Genomic DNA, 20,836 nt, shown 5'->3' on the forward strand with positions numbered 1-20,836 from the left:
TAAACATGGACATTTGGAGCAAGGCTCTGACATTTCGGTGTTTTAAACTAAGCTTTCAAAAGTAGTGTCCTCACAGTAATCTCTCTGAGCTTGATCTGGTTTTAACTCAAATTTTTACAGGACTAGTGTTGCCGCACACATTTTGTATCCAAATCTTTTGGGAGTGTATCTGTTTTCCTTTTACTTCTAGTGTTTGCTTTTGAAGAGACTGTAGTTTGTCTGTTTTGTGTCGAGGCCTTATTTTATTCGTAGGAGATATTTTCTAAACTATGCCTGGAAGTAGTCGCTGCCAGACTTGGTTATTAAATAGTCCCAGGGAGTTTTCTTTTTTTATCAACAGACCAAATAACTGACATTCCTTTTACCTCAAGTTGTCACATTTATCTGCCGCTTACTCGTACTAAGAATTCATTAAAGAGCGGAGGTGGGATCATTCTGTCCAAGCTCAGGCCTCGGCCCTTGTCCGAGTCCAGCAGGAATTAACTGTAGTAGGAGGCAGGCATTTAGGAGGCAAAGGATTATTTTAGTGGGAAAAAAGGCAGGGTGGGATGTTTAAATGTGTTTTTTAAACTGTGAAATTATCTTGTAATGCACTGCAGTCACATCAGATGCTTATCACAGAAGCACTGCCGCCAGCCAGGCCATCTCCTTCGCCCACACAAATATGTTCAAACTGTGACATTGACTATCACCCTGCAGCACAGTCTGATAACTGAATACATTTTGCATGTGTGGTATAAGGCAAGCCCTCTTTTGACTGCATTTGAACTGCTGTCAAAAAGCACTCCAAATATCTTGTTTTAGGCCAACACCCTGGTTGTGGCAGATTTATATTCATTGTAGCTATTTCCAACTACTGTATCTATTATATTGCACTATTGTAAACAAACTGCAGCACATTAACACTGTAACTACTAAAATAGCTGCGCTTTTGTTATTTGACAAAGCTGGAAACTGTTTTGTTTTGGCGTTTTTTACCAATTAGATAAACATTTTTTTTATTTATTTACACTGTCTTTTTTACTGCCTTCTATTAAATTTTTGTTCCTACGCCTCGGGTCAGCTTTAATTTGTGTGGTGTTACAGAACTGAAGAAAAGACACTGTAGTGGAGTGGTGTAATTGATCATTTTACTCGCTATCGTACAGTTAGTGCTTTGTATTGACAAGAACTTAAAATATGTAATATGAGGGAGTCTTTACTGTTGACATGTTATGTCAGTGCTTTATTGTACTAATATGGTGTGTGTTTTTTTAGCAGAGTCAACAGTTTTATGTTTGTAAATTTGTCTTTATTGATTATTTAAACACATGAAACAGAACAAAGCAACAAAAAGGATATGGAAAATTCAGACTATACACACCACACAATACAAGGCATCTCCCAAAAAGGAAGTACAAAAGAACATACTGGTGCTATCCTATTCCCTTTTCCTACCCGAGTGTTTGTGGATTCTGGTGCAGTAAAGTCTGTTGTGTTTCCTCCTCTGGCTTTGTAATCAAAAGCTTTAACCAAAAACACCAGGTATATTTCTGTGATGAACTACTTGCAGTTAATTATCAGATAAAACAGCTGAATTACATTAGTTCACCTACTGTAGCTTTTGGTAAACATTAAAACATCCTGAAACCTGAAACCTTCAGTACTTAGGGTCCTGTGCTGAATCGCATTGCTGTCTACATTCACTCAGGCACTGTCCACCAACTGTTGTGTGACATGGTTATAAAGACAAGGCAGAGATATATTTGATCCAGATGTCCTCTTGGCCTTTCTTTTCCATACCATTAGTCTTCATTTCCTGCAGCCGTAAGATAATCCACATTATAGCCGGCAATGTTTGTCTAATTTACCAAAATGAAGGGCCTCACATTTATATTCAGGTAGTTTACAAAGACTTGCGAGGGCTCAGTCAATCAGAGATGAGGACTGGAAGTATTCCTGTTAACAAGATCACTCAATACTCAGTACTGTAGTTGTTGTCAAGTAATGAAAAAAGCTTACTGTAAATATCAAGTTTCAAACCGTGGATCTCAAAATCTTTGTTTCTGAGTTGTCGATGCATTTTCCTATTTCATCTTAATTAAATATTTTGTGGGTATTCAGCATTTAAATATTATTTCCTGCATATGACAATCACTCTCATCTGCCATTGATATTTTTTTCCCCGATGCGTGAGTACTTGGAGGTTTTTGCATGTCCTTTAATGTCCTTTAAGGGGCTTGGACTTCCTTACTGATATTCTTGAAAGTTCTTGTACTTCCTGTGAAGCTCGTTGTACTTGCAGATGTTTCTCTGCTGGTCCTCGCAGACACCCTCGAGTTTTAAAGGGGATCTTGCAGGTCCTTCTACTTAGGTTCTTTGATGTCCATGGAGAACCTGGAGGCTCTTGTTAAGCCCTTGATATGATAAGAGCTAAGAGGGTCCGGGCATTTAATGTTGAGGTAGGACTAATTATTACACACTACAGAATTTCTGTTTTATGCTACTTTATATTTCTACTACACTACAATTCAGGGGTGAATATTGTTCATTTAATGTGCAAATTATATCACTTTATAAATGCAGATCAAACTGCATTATAGCCAGCTATAACATACACAGTTACGCATCCCTAATAATAATCCAGCCCTGACAATATTCACTCTGCTTTATTAGTAATATGTTACTGCTAATACAAATTCTATATTTTTCCTATAGTGGACTAATTGTAACTTGAGATTCTTCATGTCCATAAAGGGTCATGACTCATGGAGGTCCTTGAACGCGGCCTTTAAAGTAATTGCAGTGTTGGTGGAGGTGTTTGGATTTCCTTCATGGCAGGTTTTTCTCGCAGGTCCACGAATAAGCACGGGTCACTTGAGGTAAATGAATGCTTTTTCAGATGATCGGAGACCCCTGTAAGATGATGGAGGAGCAGCGGGAGCGCCCATGCTCGGCCTCGTGGCCGCTGGCCCTTTAAGAAAAGCGGGAGGGGGCGCGGAGCATCTTGGCTGCGGTGTTTTTGTCTCTGTCAGTGAGCGCTCGTGGGCCGAGGCGGCAGAAAGGATTTGTAGAGGGCAGGTAAGAACAGCTAATAAGTTACATTTCTTCTGTTTGTAAACTGTCTTTCGTCCCTCTTTGTCAAACTGATATTACAAAGAGGTCCAGACGAGGAGCCTTCTTGTGAGGGTGACTTCTTTTGTGAAGCGTCGGTCCTGCCCGTTCCTCCGGTCCTCTCTTTCTCTCTCTCTCTCTCTCTCTCTCTACGAAGTAACGGGTCCTGTCCTCCAAAACCACCCAGCTTCACTTATACCCCCGTTTACTATCTGCTCTAATTAGGTTTCATAGTTTAACATGGGTATCTATTTTACCTTTTTAGAGAGGAACGTTTCACTGAGTCTCACGGTCGCTCCTCCTCCGGTGCGTGCGCCTTTTTGTCCAGAGCATCATTGGTCGCTGCTCAGGCTGGTTAACGTAAAATCTCTATAATATCATAATATTACAGTATAATATTAATTATACATATCCCCCTAGGAATTAAAAGTGAGTCTGTCAAGCTTAAATGTGAGCGACCCTTTATTTCATTGGGTTTTTATTAGGTTACAGGGAAAACCCTCTCTACAAAAGCCGTGCATTTTCTATACAGTATTAAATTCATCATGAGTGTTGTGATGTCATAAAAAGGACATTTTTTCCCCCGACCTCAACTTTTGCCTACACGGATTAAAGCGGCAGTTTCAGTGTCGCAGGCAGCTACAGTGTAGTACTGTATGTTGTTGCATTCCCAAATCCCACGTCATTTCTCGACGTGCAGCACATTCGGGTGGTTGTTTTCTGTTTCCCCTTCATTATGAAACTTTCCCCCCCCATGCTTCACTCACATGGTCTGTTGCACTAACCATTTTCTAATTTATTTTTTATTTTTTTAAATGAAAAGCTCAGTGAAGACTTGAGACTCAGGGGAGAGGGTGGGTCCGTGCATTCTGCAAGTTTTCATTACTTCCAGATGTTCGTCAGCCTTTCGTTGCCGCTTCTTGCCCTCAAATTTGCTCATCTCGCCGCCTGCAGCCGGCCAGTGGTCACTGAGGGAGGGGGTTTATAGCCTTAGAAGACGGGTGAGGCTTGATGGAGTTGTGTGAATCAGCTGGGCAGGACGATGGTAAACCAACTTAAAACTGTTGTGATTTTCAGATAAACAAAAGCTTTTAGAGGCACTTTCTCTAAACTCATGACCCTCATTGATTCCCCTTAATAAACTAGTATTAGGTCTTAATAAGCATGGATGTTTCCCCCTTGAATATGTAATCGTCTTATTTAAGATATGGAGGATTGTTTGTTCAATAATGAACTTTATGTGATGGGATGTCTTGTGATATGTGGTAGATCTGTCTTTGTCAGTAAACACATCAGATGTTGTTATGATGAAGGACATGCACAAGTTGGCAGGATGTGGGGGCGTCATCATCGGCTTGTTACACTGCCATCATACATACAATACACACCACTGTCCTGCAGTTGCGTAATGGGCTGCTGGGTGTATTTAATCACCTACCAGTGGATTGCCAAAGATTGTAGCAGCTGCATTGCGCTCAGATGGGCTCACTGCTGTCATTTATGCTGTGACATGGGCCGTACAATATTTAGTTTACTCAATTTCCTTTGCGGGAATCATCCCAAAGGGATCAATTCAATTCAACTCTAAGACTAAGGGATATTGTATTTGTTTTAGCCAGGTGTACCTCATAAACAGGCGAGATACTATTTCCTCATTGTTTTGAGATCTAGTGAGTGTAATAATAGTGAAAACTGACACTTCCTCATTTGTCTGGGGACCCCCTGGAATCCCATCGGAGACCCCTGGGAGTCCCCATGATTCCAGTTTGGGAATCTGGTCAGTTTTGTGTGCAGCTGGAGTTTCCTTCTGCATTTTTTTTTTTTTAACCGAGCTGGAATGTGATTTTCTCATTATAGCTTTTGGACACAGGGGTGCTGTTGAGGAATGCAGAGTTATAAACCCCCATTTGCACACTGGGCCACACGCGGGGCATTTAAATGGTTTAGTGAGGCTAATGAAATAACACCCTGGACCTGCATGAGACACATTGTCTGTCAATGGCTGGTGGCTACCACTGATGAGCAATTCTAGACAGTTTTACTGCGTGATGAATGAACTGTTTTTATTAAAACATCACACAGCTCTAATGATCATTTCCATCGCTGAAATAAGGAAAGTTAGGGATATAATGATCCATAATGTTGTTAACAGTAAATATACAGGTACATGCATTCAGGTTTTTTTTTTTTCATTATTACATCTGCACCTACTTTTAGATCAGAAAAAAAAAAGTTTTTTTTCACCCATCAAAGCAAGCTGTTTGTAAACCTTTACAACATCACTTCTTATGATGATTAAACCCAAAGTTCTTAGTTGTATTAAAGGTTGATTAGTTAAAGTAGGGATAAACATAGAGCCCGGTATTGCAGAAGGAGCATCAGCCTGATTTGGTTGAGACAGAGAGGGTTAATGCTCCTACTTAGCTATATTGATTGGGGCAGCCAGTATAGTAATGTTTTCAGTGAACATATGGTCTAATCTGGCTTTTGAGGTACAAGGGACAGTGATTATCTGCCCAAATAATCTCACTTGATCCCCTTTAATCACTCAGAAAAGCAAGATGGACTTTTCTGTCCAGTAAACCACACAAACATGTTGGAATAGGCACTGTTGTGAATGTTTTCCTGGCCTGTTTTATTTATGTCCACAGTCTTTTGATCAACACTCGCTTTGAATCAGGAAGTAATTGATTAGATCCCTATGAGGGAACCACTTAACTACATCGCCGCTGCAGTAAGATTACTTCCTCTGCTCTGCTGTCTGCTCGGTACCACAACACACGCTGACCTGAGCTTTTAACCCCATCACTGCTCTGACCGGCTCCCCACCAGCCGTCTTACTGCCATCTGGACTTCGTCTTACTCCCCTCCAGAGCCCACAGTTTCCTCAAAATAGTGCAGCACTATGGCCTCTCTGCTCGGCATCATTCTTAATCCCCACCTCCGCAACTGCACAGGAATTTTCTCCCAAATGCCCCCTTTTTTTGGGTCTTTTTTCTTCCCGGTGCCGCTCCTTGACGCTCAGCCCCACCCTTGCTCAGTTTCCTGTCGGAGCTCAGCACAATGACCAATAGCAGACTGGCGGGTGTTTACTCTACTCCTGTTCCAGGAGTAATGGGAGCTGACCAGCCCCTCCCCTTGGCCATACTCTAGCCAGACTGCTCAGCCCAGCGCCGTCTGCTCCTCCATACCACCACTCCTTAATGTAAAAAGCAGGGTTTTTTGCTAAAGGGCAGAAAATCCTGGAGGGGACGTCCCACTGGGTTATGATTTCACTGTCCTCAGTTTAAAGCCTAAATTAGTCAAAAACCACATGTCCACCAGCAGCACAAGAACACACTGTATTGCCATGTTGATATGAGATCATCTGGCCTCGTTACACATGGTGAAGGCCTCGTCTGTCAGGCAATGACGTACACCCATTCAACCACATTATGCTTGGTGACAAATGGCTGTTGTTGCTTCTACATTTAGCATTCTTTCGCTTCTCAGGGTAGAGTTTTGTTGTATTTTTTTCTGATATATTATTCATGTAGGACCATTTGGCTGAATGAGGCCATCTGTGCTGCAGAGTGAGGAGGACGACAAAGAAGTCGTAGTAGATAGATCAACAACCGTGTCTCCTGTTGTGATCTTTATGTACCATTTAAAACTCTTCTCCATGTCTAAATTAAGGTCTTTGCGGTTTGTTTCTCTGAGAAGAAAACCTCAGCAACAATCAGCTTTATTTAGTTAGACAAAGTGCCGCTTCTCATAGGGATTCTCCATTGTCGACCTATTTTTAGGGGTGGAATGCACAAATGATGGTAATCTTCTAGGCGGAGCCATTTAAGATTATGAAGAAAGGTCCTTTGAAACTGTATATACTCATTGTGAGGGGCCTATGTGATATTTCGGATGCTCTTCTTGCATTAACAGCAACAAACTACATTCTGGTGTCGGCAGCAGTGATTCATACTGGTGGAGTCCAAATCTGAAAACAGTCATGGTCTTCTTATTCGAGAAATTTCCATCTAAAACTCTCAGCAGTGTTTCTTCCCCCCCCCCCCCCTCCCCCTCCTCCTGCAATTTTGCCTTTCTCCCCTGACATTCCCACTGTTTCTCTCCCACCCTCCCTCACACTGTACTGCTCTCCTCTGCCTTCTTACCCCTTTTTCTTTCCAGTGTATGCTCTCCCCTTGTTACTCTTTCTCCTGGGCTGGGAGGAAGTGACTGGGTTGTTTCTGGATCCTTTGGGGATAGAAAGATGGAGCTCCCTTTTCCTGTAACCCTTTCTTCATCAGACTTCAGACTATTGCCACATTGTCTGTTTTGCCACATCAATTAGCTTTGTGTGACGATAGCGGCACATGCAATGTCTCTCTAGGCTTAATCGTCTTTAGAAATGTGAATGTTGTCATCTTTAGTCCAAATGTTGCTACTTAAGGGGGGGGGGGGGGTTACTAAATCAGATGCAGACAGACAAATTAAAAACAGCTAAATCAATTGGCTCTCAAATGTGTTCATCTCTGTTGTGTGGGAGTCGATAAGAGTTCAAGTTGTCTCCTGTAACGTTTGGTATTTGTCTAACACAAACATTTGCCAACCACATAATTCACAGTCTTTAATCCTATCCTCTGAGAGAAGTTTTTGGCATAAAAATTAGCACGCAGATAGCCGGTCATTTCTGGAGCCGCGGGTACTTCTAGATCTAGATATCAATCCTTGTAATTCCAGTTTCTGTCACTGTGTGGGTCCATAACAGCACTTCATCAACTGTTTGTTTGTTTAGAGGCAAATTTCCTGACCACACACTCGTACACCCCCCCCCCCCTCTCTCTCTCTCTCTCTCTCTCTCTCTCTCTCTCTCTCTCTCTCTCTCTCTCTCTCTCTCTCTCTCCCTCTCTGCCCCTCCTTGCTTTATATTAGAACCAGCTGTGGAACTAGGGGTTGAATGAATGGCTCTTTGTGATTTAGCTGTCGTTGGAGCCTTAAAGGTCTGTTTCTCCCCCTCCACCTTCGGTGGTATTGGCTTGACAACAATATGAAACAATGGACCGAACAGCAGCAAGTATTGTTATGATATTCTGCAAAGGTCATCTATCAGGGTTTTTTAGGCTGCCAGGCCCCCCCACAAAATGTCGGCCACACTTGCACAGCAGCCTGACCCTGAGCAGCCGGAGCAGAATGAGAATCAGCAGACACAGTCATGCAGCTTATCTGGTGGACATGCACGCAGAAGTTACAGCGCCAGCTTCAAATCTGTGTTGTCCATGACGGGAATACATTACAGGGCTCATGAAATCAGTCTGGCTTTTAGGTGATCTGTGCAGATGATGACTCAAACTAGAGGGCGTGTGTACCCATGGATTTGGGGGTGTGAGTCACAGAGGCAAGAAAACAGAAAACATTGCCCAATCACATGGCAGGGAGGCTTCCAGCCTTGAATTGATTAGAGAGCCATGAATTTGAGAGAGGAATGGGGTGGGGGAAAAGTGTTTCTAGAAAGCTGGGAGAGGAGGAACGCAGCTTTGTATGGTTCAGGCTTCATCCAGGCTGCACTACAAGGTCAGAGAGTGATTGGCATGTCATGGGGGTATATTATTCCCATCCGGCTTGTCAGTCAAACCACTGGAATGTTTTGGAATGTATTTTCTGACTTTGCAACCTGTGTTTATAATCTTGCGTGGGCCACTCTTTTGTAACCTGTCTGTTTTTATCTCTGTGTCAACAGAGCTTCACACCTTTCAATGGAGTTTTACTGCCTTATGATTGCTACTTGTCTAGATATCTCCGTTGTTCTTCATATGCTACAGCCACAAACTGTTACTGTTAAAAGCTGTGACTGCCAAAGTTCAAGTTTCCTTTATTCTTGTTTCCCACAGGTGCTGACTGTAAGAGTGCAAGAAAAGGAAGAGAGAGCAAGGAGCCTGGGGAGGAGAGATCCCATCCTTGCAGCACAAGCAGCTGGTATGAAGCGGAAAATAAATCCCTCTTTTCCTAATTCACTAACCATTCCCAAGCTTGAGCAGAATCGTAATCACCAAAAGCCATGAGTCTGTAAAGCAGTGGAAAGATCTTTGGGTGGTGGGAAGAGGGGTATTTCTGACTTAGCAATAGTGAGGTCTAATCCTTTGTAATGGCAATAATAATAAGGTGACTCAATGAATGGAAGCAATGAGTTTGATAAACTTGAGAGAGCTGACCTCGAAATGAAGCCTGGCATCCTAAAGTATTTTTCAGGGTGGTCTCAATCCGCTGATACACCCAAGGCACAAGAATCTATACACATGCTGTAAATCACATTCAGTTTTTAATCCTCCAGATACGGCGTGCAAGAGTTTAGTTGTAAATGAATAAACCTGAAGCTGCCTTGCGTGCACACTGCAGTGTAATGCTGTTATTTTCATGACATCTTACAGGACATACCATAGACGTGTAATTTGTGCTGGGTGACCTGCATCTTACCCCCCGAGCGTAGTCTTAATCTTAATAGCAGCAAAAGGAGGGAGTAGACCAGGCGATGTTAAATTCTGTTGGTATGGTATGCAGCTGTATAGGGAGGTGGTGGGGGGTGGGGGTAATGGGAGCAGGGCATTCGTCCTGGATGAAGCTGGCCAGGGAAAGTTGTCTGAAGAATGCTACTGTGACGCTGGGGAAGGGCGCACACTAGTTTCTGTTCAGATGTCATCAAAGGAACTCTGTTTTAGAGCGAGAGAGGGAGGAAGGTCAACCACTCCACCCCAGCCACACAGACACATCCTAACACATCTAAAACACCCAGTGAGCCACTGTTGGAGAAGCAGATGTGGAGGCCTGGTGGCGTGGTGGCGTGGTGGCGTGGTGGCGTGGTGGCGTGGGCGTTTCGAGGGGGGTAAAGTGGGATGAATGGCACCTGGAGAAGCAATAACGGAAAGGGATATTGGGAAGCACAGAATAATGTGAGTGATGAATGATTTGAAGGAGTAGAAAACAGCATTCAAAGGGAAATGCAGTGGACAGTGTCAGTCATCTCGTCTGAAATGTGTGGTTGCTAAACTGCAGATTCTAATTATATCTCATCGACTGTCCCCTGTCGGTGCTATCCTCCACCCTCCTGCACACATATTTCTCTCACACTCAGTTTCTCACACACAGGAGTACATGCTTACTCCCAACCACTCCCCTTCACCTCTGTCCTGTTTTCACTTTCCCACACATGTAGGCAGACCGCACTGCACAACATGCAACACATAATCAATCCAACGCTTTCATTCCATACTGGAGATAAACAGACAGTCACACTGTCAGATCACAACATTGTTAATGTAAGACAGTCTTAAGATTGACATCAAGGACATCTAAGAAATTCCACAACTATAAGCTAAAATACAGTGTCAGTGCCCTATAAAGTTAACATTGTAATATTTTCCTATCACAGTGGAGTGAGGAGTACTTTTACTTCTGTCAGTGCTAAAATGGATCTATACGGTATGTGCGTGCATACAGTATTTCCATGCCTCATAGTGTGTGTCATTCTCAGTATGAGAGGGTGATGAAGGGGCACAGATAAGGCGAATGGCACCAAGACATTAAACTGACTGCAGGACTTCAAAAATACCAAGTCAATTTAGTCAGAGTTTCCAAGTGCCCTACTTTTCACAGATGAGCCAGCACTGACTAGAATCACAAGATATGGAGAGAAAGAGCTCAACTTAGAGAATACCGACTCAGTTCTTGCTGAAGAAACAGAAAACTAGCCTCAAAGTGAAGCGAACTGAAAAGACAAAGTAGAGGTTTGCAGTCCAAACTTCTGATCTTATCTCCTCAAAGTCTAAAGTAATATAATGATATTCAGCTGGTTAATGCTGGGGATGGCTTAAACATTACATCCTCCGTTCCAACAAAGTGATGACCTAGAAAGTTAATCTTTTCCAAGCAGACACAAACTCGGAGGCATTGACGCTGTGGGCTCTGTTGTTCCTGGCACTTTGTTATTCTCTGTGGGAGAGAAAAAAGCACAATCTTTTGTTTATAAAGAGTCAAAAAGTAATATCTCTAGAGTGGAAAATGTAATTAAGTTTCAGCAATTCACTATGCTTTCTGTGTCGAAGTACTGAGCAAGTGAATGCGGAGGGAATGAGAGAGACAGTGACCAGCTGAAACCTCCTGATCGTCAGCTGACGTTGAGTGGGGGAGAAGGCATCCAAAAAGAACACAAATAAGAGAAGACACAGGAGGGGGGAGATATGGAGAAAGTGAGGGAGAAAAAGTGGAGAGAGTGTCTGTAAACCCTAAATTCAGAGGCGAAGTTAGCGTGCACAGATGATTCCTAATAAGGTTGTAACTGGCAGGCTCAAACCTCTGTCCCTGAATTAGCTGCCAGGAAACTTTCCTCTGTAACTCCTCTTCTCTGGACGCTCAGAACAGAAACAAACACACAATCGACTGTGACCCACTACGCTCCCAAAAACGGACAGATAATATTAGACCGGGATAACAATTTATGACCATCACACAAAAATAGAAATGTGGGTAAAAAATAGCAATCGTTTATTCCCGGAGTGCAAACCACATGAAGTACTCACATCTATTCAGTCCCTTTTCACGGAAGACATCACAGTCACAGTAGGAAAAGCACAGGTGTAAATTATAAAACGAATGATCTCTGAATTCCATTTAGCTGATTTCAGGCTATTGTGCATGCTTGCTCACTGGCCCAATCCCAAAGTCCCCGCCTAAGCCCTGGCCTGAACACTCACAGACTTAACTGACTTCACCTGTTAAGCGCTCGAGTGCAAGAGTCTGCAAGGACTTGAAATGATATACATGCATATGGGACAGCACTTTGCAGAGACATACAGTATTGCACTCCTTTGATGACGCCAAAAAATGTTACGTACAATTGTGGGCCTGGGCCTATTTATTATGTTTTTTACCTTCTTCAGGGCCAAGCCACTTGAGTGACCGGGTGGACGAGAGGTTATTGTCAAATAATCAATGTATTTGTTTTTGTCAAAACGGCAACATCAAAGCAAAATTATGTCTGGCATTTCATTTTTTAACGCTTCCAGGCTTCCCCAGGTAATCCTGTTTTTTTCACATCACAATGCTATGAATTGTGGGTAATTACCTCAGGCAAAGTCTGCATAGATGTAGACTTATGGAAAGTTTGCACAAAAGGTTAAAAATGCCCTCAAGCACTTGACATTTGACAGTGGGTATTGTAAGCCCTCGCTGACTTACAATTCAACCACTTACTCATTGTCACTCTCGAAGGAATATTTGAATAAAGGGAGCCATCATTAGTGTTATTAGTAAAAACCTGTGCTTTTCCTATGATAAGTCAAAATGTCTACTGTGAGAAAGGCCTATTTATAAGAAGTTCAGACAAACACTGATCTTGTCAGATTTCTTTTGGGCATACACATCATGTATTATTGCTTTAACCCCTGTCTCGGTGTGACAAGAAAAGCAACTATCGTTCTGATTAAAGGTATTTGGTGTACTCATTTATAAATTCAACTTGTTTCTGTCTCTCCACAGGTGAGAGTTGGTGGGTGACTGTTGGACTTGCAGCCACAGGCTCATTATGGCTCAGGTGCTGCATATGGACCCCGGCTTCCCAGGTCCAGCTTCTATTTTTGTTTAATAATGTAACTGTATTGTCCTGAATATAAGACAGTGTTTTTTTCCTGGATATATATATATATACATGTATGTATATATATATATATATATATATTTATATATATATTCCGGACAATGCTGAACATCACATTACAATAAGGTTATTCTAAGAGAATGAATTAGTTAATTCCTAATGTTATTAGGATTTACACTAATAATTAAAATAATTTCACTAGAAACTCTGCCATTCCACTTTGTACGTAATTTTCTGACTGTTTCAGAGTACATACATAAATACACAGTATAGCCCAAAGTTAATGCTATTTTCTAAAGTCTGATCCCAAGATTAGACGCAGATTTCCGTTTGTTTAAAGTTGATTTCCTTCCCCCTCAGGGAAACTCAACCCTCCTGCTCCCTCTTCCCTGCACGGCAAAGAACAGGAGGCGCCCTACTCAGTGGAGACCCCCTATGGCTACAGACTGGACCTAGACTTCCTCAAATATGTTAACGACATAGAGAAGGGAAACACTATCAAGAAGGTGCCCATCCAACGCCGGCAACGCTATGGCTCCCTGCCCCGTGGCTATGGCTACACTGGGTCCTGGTGGACCTCCACAGAGTCTCTGTGCTCCAACACCAGCATGGACAGCCGACACTCCTCCTTCTCCTACTGTGCCCCAGGCTACCACACGTCACAGAGGCCCAGCTTCAGCACTGCCCGAGTGGAGAAGACCCTGTTGGATGCACGCAGGAAGCTGGAGGAGGAGAAAGAGGTTCGGAGATACTCCAACCTGGGCAGCATGCACAGCAGCGTGGCAGGCTCTAACACCTCTCTCAGCAGTGCACACAGTTTCAACCGAGCCCATGGTGGAAGCGGATCTTTCACTCCAATGAGTTCCGGCCTGTCCACCCCAGTCACCCCAACACCAGGGCACCTGCAGCACGTCAGGGAGCAGATGGCTGCAGCTCTCAGGAAGATAAGGGAGCTTGAGGAGCAGGTGAAGACCATCCCTGTTCTGCAGGTCAAAATCTCTGTGCTGCAGGAGGAGAAACGGCAACTCAGCGTCCAGCTGAAGAGCCAAAAGTTCCTGGGTCATAGTTTGGGTTTCAGCCGAGGTCGTTCCAGAGGAGAGCTCTACATCGACATCCCTGAAGAAGAGTCGAGCATTGGGGCTAAGAGTAGCAACAAGCCAGCAGGATCACTATCTCCCACCACACCCGAGGGCTCTAAGCTTCAAGACTCGGGCTGTGAGATTGAGGACACAGTGATTGTGGGTGGAGCACGACCAGATGCAAAGCGGGAAGTGCGCACCGTTGGAGTGGGACCAGAGAACTTGGGGGGCAGCCGTGAGGTGGGAGTTGGGGTTCGGGAGGAGGATCTGGGACTGCTGCCAGAGACAGAGGTTCTTAGAAATCAAGTGGGTAAGCTTGAGGGCCAGCTAAAGAGGACGGTGCAGGAGCTGCAGGATGCACAGCAGCAGGTTGAAGCAGTCCAGAAGGCCCCTCAGGCAGAGCATCCAGTCATGGCTACCAGTGTGGGCTGGCAGGAACCACAAGGCTGCAGCCTGCACACTCTGGTCAGCTTCACACAGCTGCCCCAACAGAGGGAACAGAGAACTGTGGGAATCCAGGTGTACACACTGGAGCAGCCTACTGTGGTGGAGGTGGGCACACTGCTCCGTGCAGAGACCTGCAGCTCCCCGTCCCTTCCACCAGCTAGTGGAGTCGTGGAGGGCCATAACAGAGGACAAGCTGAAGGTCTCTGATACTGAAATTTAAGATTATAAACCATACAAACAATGTTACATTTCCATTGGATTATATTAGGCTGTACAATTGTAACCAATAAACGGATAACTTTAAAACAAAAAGCTATTAAAAATATGGATAAAGTAGTGTACTTTAATTTTACTGCATTCCTCCATAAGATGTTGTATTTGTTAAGGCTGAAAAGTTGAAGTCTTCTCTCTGTCTCACAGAGGCTCCAGTTGAGTTGCCGATTGCAGTCAGCTCCAAGCAGGTGCGCGATGTCCTAAAGAGCGAGTTGTCCACTTCAGTACCTGTAGCTAATACTGCCATTGCTGTAGGCACATGTGGTAATCAGATTGGTTTGTTGCATTCAAAAGAAGAAGAGACACACCTGCATACATCCACAGAGGCTGTCCAGTCACAAGAAGGCCCCAAGACAGGTAACTGAACTGATCTTTGTTCAAAACACCCCTTTACCATTACTCTAACTTGTTCTATCCACATCATGTTCCTACGATGTGATATCTGGTATTTTTTCCAGCCTCATCTCCCCAGTCTTCTCTGAGGTCCATTATGAAGCGGAAAGCAGAAGGTGAACCAGGATCTCCCTCTACAAAGAAGAACCTTCAGTTCATTGGAGTCAATGGAGGGTAAGTGTCAGTTACTTTCACCCACTGACTCAGTATACAGGATAATGTCATAGAGTTATAAAGTAGAAATGTTGCTTATGTAAGTGATAATACAGGTGTGAGTTGCAAAGACGAGGTTCTGTTTGACAGTAAAACGTGTCTCTTGTCTTGCAGCTACGAGTCCACTTCATCAGATGACAGCAGCAGCGAGAGCTCAGATGAAGAGAGTGATTCTAGCGAATATCACGAAGCCAGAGAAAAACTACCGGAGTCAGCGTTTCAACACCAACAAATAACCCACAGCAAAGCTTCCCAGCCTCCAGAAAGCAACAGTGTACCTCAACAGACTGCTGTGAAACTGCCAGCCAGCATTCCAGACTCACAGCAGAGTCCCAACGAGTCTACAACATTAGACACAAAACTGCCAGACAAAGCACACCAGCCACCAGCAACAGATACTGCCTCTGACTCCACTCTCACTCATCCATGTCCATCAAATGATGCTGCCTCTAAAGAGACTGTCACCCAGTCATCAAAGAAGCACACAGTCACCCAGGAAGTCACCTCCACATCAACAAGCACTGAATCCACACCGGAACAAAGCTCCATAACGTCCTCAGTTACCTGTCCTTCATCACTGTGTGTCAGTAAAACCACTGGGATTACCGAGCAGCAATACATCGTCCAGTCAAATACAACCATCTGCTCCAGCCAATCAGAGCCAAAGCCGGCAACTGAAAGCCTTGCAAATGACACTGCTACAGCATCGGCCAAGCAAGTCAGGTAAATACACACATGGTTGACAGACAAACTGATATAGTTGTGTCTGTGTAAGAGCGTCAATGACTGATGTTGTCTCCTCATCTCTCTCAGGCTGGATCTGAGTGACAGCCTGATGTCAGCTCTTCATGACCTGCAGAAGGCTCTTGGGGATCCCAATGCCTTCAGCCAACAAGGAGCAGTAGGTGTTCATTTAATTCACTTTATTTTACCAGGATAATCCACTCAGTATCGACACTACTCTCCAGGAAATCCAGGAGGGCCCTTGTTTAGAAGAGATCACATTGACCACAAACACAGCTCCTCAATACTAAATTCAGTACACAATTAACTATTTTTAGTGTTTTATAAAGTAGAGGTTATAGGTTACTTTTAGCAGAAGAGCTCAACTTGCTTTCTTAGTTTAATGTTTTGATTCACTGAGCTCTTACTGGAAGAGCAAACCACATATATCCTGTGTGTTTCTCATTTTTGATTGTTATATGCTTATTATGGTCAGTCTGCATGTTTGAGAGCTGTCGCTGTTGCATTTCTCCAGTCTGTCAAGAGGATTTGTGTCTCTAATCGTCCTCATTGTGTCTGAACTCAGAGGGCAGCCTACACCACCGTGCTGCAGGAGTGGCTGCGCGTGTCCTGTCACAAAGCTGCGGACACGGCTGTTGTTAAGGCCTATATGAACACCTTCGCCTCAGTCTCCCCTCAGCTGCTGGAGTTTGTGATCAACATGGCAGACGGCAACGGAAATACAGCTCTTCACTACACCGTCTCCCACTCCAACTTCCCTGTGGTGAAACTGCTGCTGGACACTGGTGTGTGTCTCTCTGTGTGTATATGTGTGGCTTTAGTGTGTCTGAGAAATAAGGGAAGAGAGAGACAAGATTACATAATGGTGGTTTAAATGTAGAGGTGGGTGATACGTTGAGGATATTAGCTAAAGCATTCAAAATGACACATAAAGATATTAACTCCTCTTCATCTCATTGAGTTAAATGCTTCAAAGTTTTCCTGAGCCTTCAGGTTTGAGTGCCATACATCTTTACACATTCCCATCTCCAACATGTCACACATCCCTGTCATTGTTTGTTCTGTTGTTGTATCACCTGTCACACTGATTGCCCCATATTCCTGACAGGCCTTTGTAATGCTGACAAGCAGAATAAGGCGGGCTACACGGCCATCATGCTGACAGCTCTGGCCGCCTTCCACTCTGACAATGACCTTCAAACCGTCCTGCAGCTGCTGCGCACAGGGGACGTCAATGCCAAGGCCAGCCAGGTGCGCCCTCCACTGCTTATTAGATTTTACTGCACCTCCACACACAACACATCCCATGTGACTTACAGAGCATTTACATGTGCTTTTTTAATGTGTTTCAGTTTTAGTCACCAGATGCATGCTGCAGCTTGTGGATAAATACAGTCTGAACGTTGAACATGAGTTTAAAGATTTAAAATGCGTGTTTGTAGGCCGGTCAGACAGCACTGATGCTAGCGGTCAGCCACGGTCGGGGGGACATGGTGCGGGCGCTGCTGTCGTGCGGGGCACAGGTCAACATCCGTGATGACGACGGCTCCACAGCACTCATGTGTGCCTGCGAACACGGTCATGTGGACATTGTGCGTCAGCTACTGTCTGTGCCGGGGTGTGATGCCACTCTCACCGACAACGTAAGCATATATTTCCTTTCTCTCTGTCCTACTTGTTTAGGTTTTCTTTTAGAAAACCCATCATCTCACCAACATCCTCTCATTTCTTACAGGATGGCAGCACTGCTCTGTCTATTGCCCTGGAGGCCAGCCAGAATGACATTGCTGTGCTTCTGTATGCTCACCTCAACTTTGCAAAGCCTCCCTCCCCTGTGAGTATTTGATACATTGATGACAACACACACTTACTGCTACTGTCATAAAGGTCTTCTATATAGAGTTACAATTTTGCACCAACATTCAACAATCATACAGTGAGAAATCTGTCAAAGAAGAAGATGATGTTGGTGAAGGATTTGTCCACTGGGTTGTCTTTGTAAGGCAATGTGTAATGCAGGAAATGACTGACTGAAGAAGGGGTAGATGAAGCAGATTGAAGTTACCAAAAAATAGAACATCAGCACAGGCAGAACTCCTTGAAAAGTCTTAACATTAAAAATTTGATGTTGAGCTGTATGAAACAAGCATAAACGTATCTAAACTCTTTAAATGTCACACATTAGCTGTACTTTTTCCTACAGCTTTACGACAGCCTTGAGTGTGGGTTTGTATTTTACTGCAGTTCACATGCAATAAAAACTTCCACTCTGTATAATGGTGTCTCAGCAGTATACTTGGTCCAAGGCTAAGTACATAAGGACTGTAGCTGCACCTCCAAATCACACAACACTCATGAATGACATCAACGTTTTCAACTATAATATCTTGATTTTGAAACTTCCAGGTTTCACCAAAGTCTCCTCTCTTGGGTTCCTCTCCTCCTGCCGGTGAAACAAAATAAAGCCTGCTACAGCCAATCCACAGTAACTACTCATACAACAGTGTGATGTTTTTTTTTCATCTGTGTACTTACAAGAAACATTGAGTTTGTGCGTGCATTTTGTTTTCACCCTCCATAATTTAATTACATTATAATGTGCAGATAATTACATGACAGCTGGCAGCATTGTTATCCATTGCATTTTGTACACTGTGGTCTTTTTAATCATAGTAATGGTTGAAAACAAGGATTTTTGTGTGGTATAATCTGAAAAAGTGAACATCTGTTTAGACACTAGTCCGGTCTCACAGTGATCCAGTTGTCAGCACTGTTTTTAGTGGCACATATAAGTCAAAACTGTTCACTAAATTACATTATACAGTTTAATTGTATTCACCTGTTTTATTCCATATGGATCTCATATTAGTTGCTTTATAGAGTGATGTGTTTTCATTGTAATGTGTTCAATAGCTCTTACGAAGTAGCATAATTATGTGTGTGACCATCAGTCATTTGGAATAACAAAAGCCAGCCCTCTCGTGGATAAGTGTCCTTGCATCAAGTATATCATTGGTGCTACAAAAATCTAATACCGAAAACACCACTTCTACAGGAAATCAATATTTATACACAAGTTTTATTTACTCTAGAGTATTTTTGATATTGATTTTTAAATTTTGAGCTAATTCAGAACCCCCGAGGATTACGGTTTTTATTTCCCAAACAACGGTCAACTTATTACACCTTTTTAAGAGGAAAGAAATGAATTTTATGCGTCAACAACATTTCCCCACATAAACTCAAAGATGTATCTCTCCTATCAGCTTTGTGACTCTGTATATTGTGGTGATAATATTAACACAGGCCTAGCATCATTGTGAAGGAAGAAAGAGATCAACGAAATTGTTTGAAGACTACGGTACTATGGTCTTTGTATTTTTGTATGTGTAGGTATTTTGGAATGGTAGTCAGAAAAGATTAAAGTATCTGTGTTTGTAATATTCTGTGCTTATAAGATTTAACAAGACTTTGTTGAGAAATGGCTGAAAGCAGCTGGTGTAGCCACCTCTGCTGTGGTCATGCTGGAAAGATTTGTCAGGGAAAAAGAAAGTGACTGATTGGGGTCTTTATAGGATGTGCCATGTAAGATGTGAATATCAAAATAATATATGTCAAAATAAACTGGTAGTTATTATGCCTAAAATCAAATTCCTTGAAGGTGCATAGGCTATTGATGTCAAAATTTCTATTACCTTTTAAAAACTTTTCCAAAATTTTCATATTCACTTTTAAGCAACTGAATTTTTTATAAACTTTAAATTTTTTAATTTATCTATCTTTTTATACATTTAGAAGGTTTAAGCTCACACCACTTTTATGTAATCGCACAGCTCTTTACTTTATGTTTTATGAAGGTTTATGTAAAATTTGTAGACGATGTTTCTTCTCTTCTAATTTGTGCATTTTGGAAAACCAATGAATTAATAAATGTGGACCACACTGTTTCTGTCGCATTTATTCAATATTACTTTTGTTAGCATGCCAGTGACCATCAGTTTGCACCAGCTCAGAGTAAGTTCTAATTAAGAGATCCAGCTCATGATAACAATGGGTCTCTTGTGGGTGGAAAACATTGTTCTTTTCTAGCATCTTTGATTTATATTTGTGTACACTTGACATAATTGGTATATACAGTACTTAGTAGTGCATGTTAGAAAATGTCCACTAGAGGGCGTTCCAACCTAAACAGAACCACAAAGTTCTTCATCACATGACATCACTGGTGTACAACACTGAGCACTGTTTACTCATTGCAAAGCCTACTGGCATCATCATAAGTCTCTAAATATTCCTAACTGTAGTGACCTGTTCGATGTCATATATATACTTAGACTCTATTTTAGAAATTATCAGTCTCAAGAGCATTACAGTATACTGTACATGTGACATACATTTCCCTGTGATGTTGTAAACACAATACGACAATAAATCCAAATACATTATACATATCATTATTTAGATGATAGCGATACAGTACATTCTCACAGGAAGGTCAGAATAACACACTTCCACACAATTCTACTGAAGTGTAGAATAAAAATGATACAATTGCATAATTAATTTGTGACAAACAAACAAATAACATTGATCATTCATTGATGAACACTGAAAAATCTAAAACATGACGGCCCTTCTTCAGACTTCAGACATTCTGTGGATCAATGTAAGAATATGTTGTGTATGCATACAGTAGTTTTAGCTGGAGGACCAGGATACTGTATTGCAAGGATATGTATTACATCATCACTCCTCTTTGGAAAGCTACAGAGGAATATGATGATACAATGTATAATGAATGCCTTCAGGGGAACAAACCCAGAGGAATTACATAAAGGAGTTACATTGCTAATTCCAATTTCCCATAGGATGCACTCTGTAATGTGGACACAAATACTGATACTGCTGCACTGGCAACAATTGTCTTGTAGATTAACAATAGAATAGTGGCAGCAGGGTTGCCAGTATTGTA

At 42.6% G+C, this 20,836-nt stretch overlaps 1 protein-coding gene across 3 annotated transcripts; it reads left to right on the forward strand.

Moving 5' to 3' along the window:
• Window positions 1-3,019: 3,019 nt before the first annotated feature.
• Window positions 3,020-19,762, forward strand: kank2 (KN motif and ankyrin repeat domains 2). 3 transcript variants are annotated; one of them, XM_083931484.1, is made up of 13 exons: window positions 3,020-3,060; window positions 8,958-9,042; window positions 12,598-12,680; window positions 13,076-14,440; window positions 14,662-14,871; window positions 14,973-15,081; window positions 15,235-15,843; window positions 15,934-16,021; window positions 16,430-16,649; window positions 16,973-17,115; window positions 17,307-17,507; window positions 17,600-17,698; window positions 18,271-19,762. In XM_083931484.1, the coding sequence occupies exons 3-13, from the start codon at window positions 12,644-12,646 to the stop codon at window positions 18,325-18,327; spliced, it is 3,138 nt and encodes a 1,045-aa protein (XP_083787610.1). In that variant the 5' UTR covers window positions 3,020-3,060; window positions 8,958-9,042; window positions 12,598-12,643; the 3' UTR covers window positions 18,328-19,762. The 3 variants fall into 3 exon arrangements, with proteins under 3 accessions (XP_083787610.1, XP_083787612.1, XP_083787611.1); XM_083931486.1 differs by lacking the exon at window positions 3,020-3,060 and adding an exon at window positions 4,114-4,138; XM_083931485.1 differs by lacking the exon at window positions 3,020-3,060 and adding an exon at window positions 8,580-8,640.
• Window positions 19,763-20,836: the final 1,074 nt, after the last annotated feature.

The sequence above is a fragment of the Echiichthys vipera genome, assembly GCF_963691815.1.
Source record: "Echiichthys vipera genome assembly, chromosome: 17".
NCBI classification, from domain to species: domain Eukaryota; kingdom Metazoa; phylum Chordata; class Actinopteri; order Perciformes; family Trachinidae; genus Echiichthys; species Echiichthys vipera.

Coding starts and splice junctions, on each gene's coding strand:
- kank2 (XM_083931484.1), top strand. CDS start 12,644: ATGGCTCAGGTGCTGCATATGGACCCCGGCTTCCCAG. Junction 17,116..17,306: donor TCAATGCCAAGGCCAGCCAG/GTGCGCCCTCCA, acceptor GCGTGTTTGTAG/GCCGGTCAGACAGCACTGAT. Junction 17,699..18,270: donor TTGCAAAGCCTCCCTCCCCT/GTGAGTATTTGA, acceptor TGAAACTTCCAG/GTTTCACCAAAGTCTCCTCT.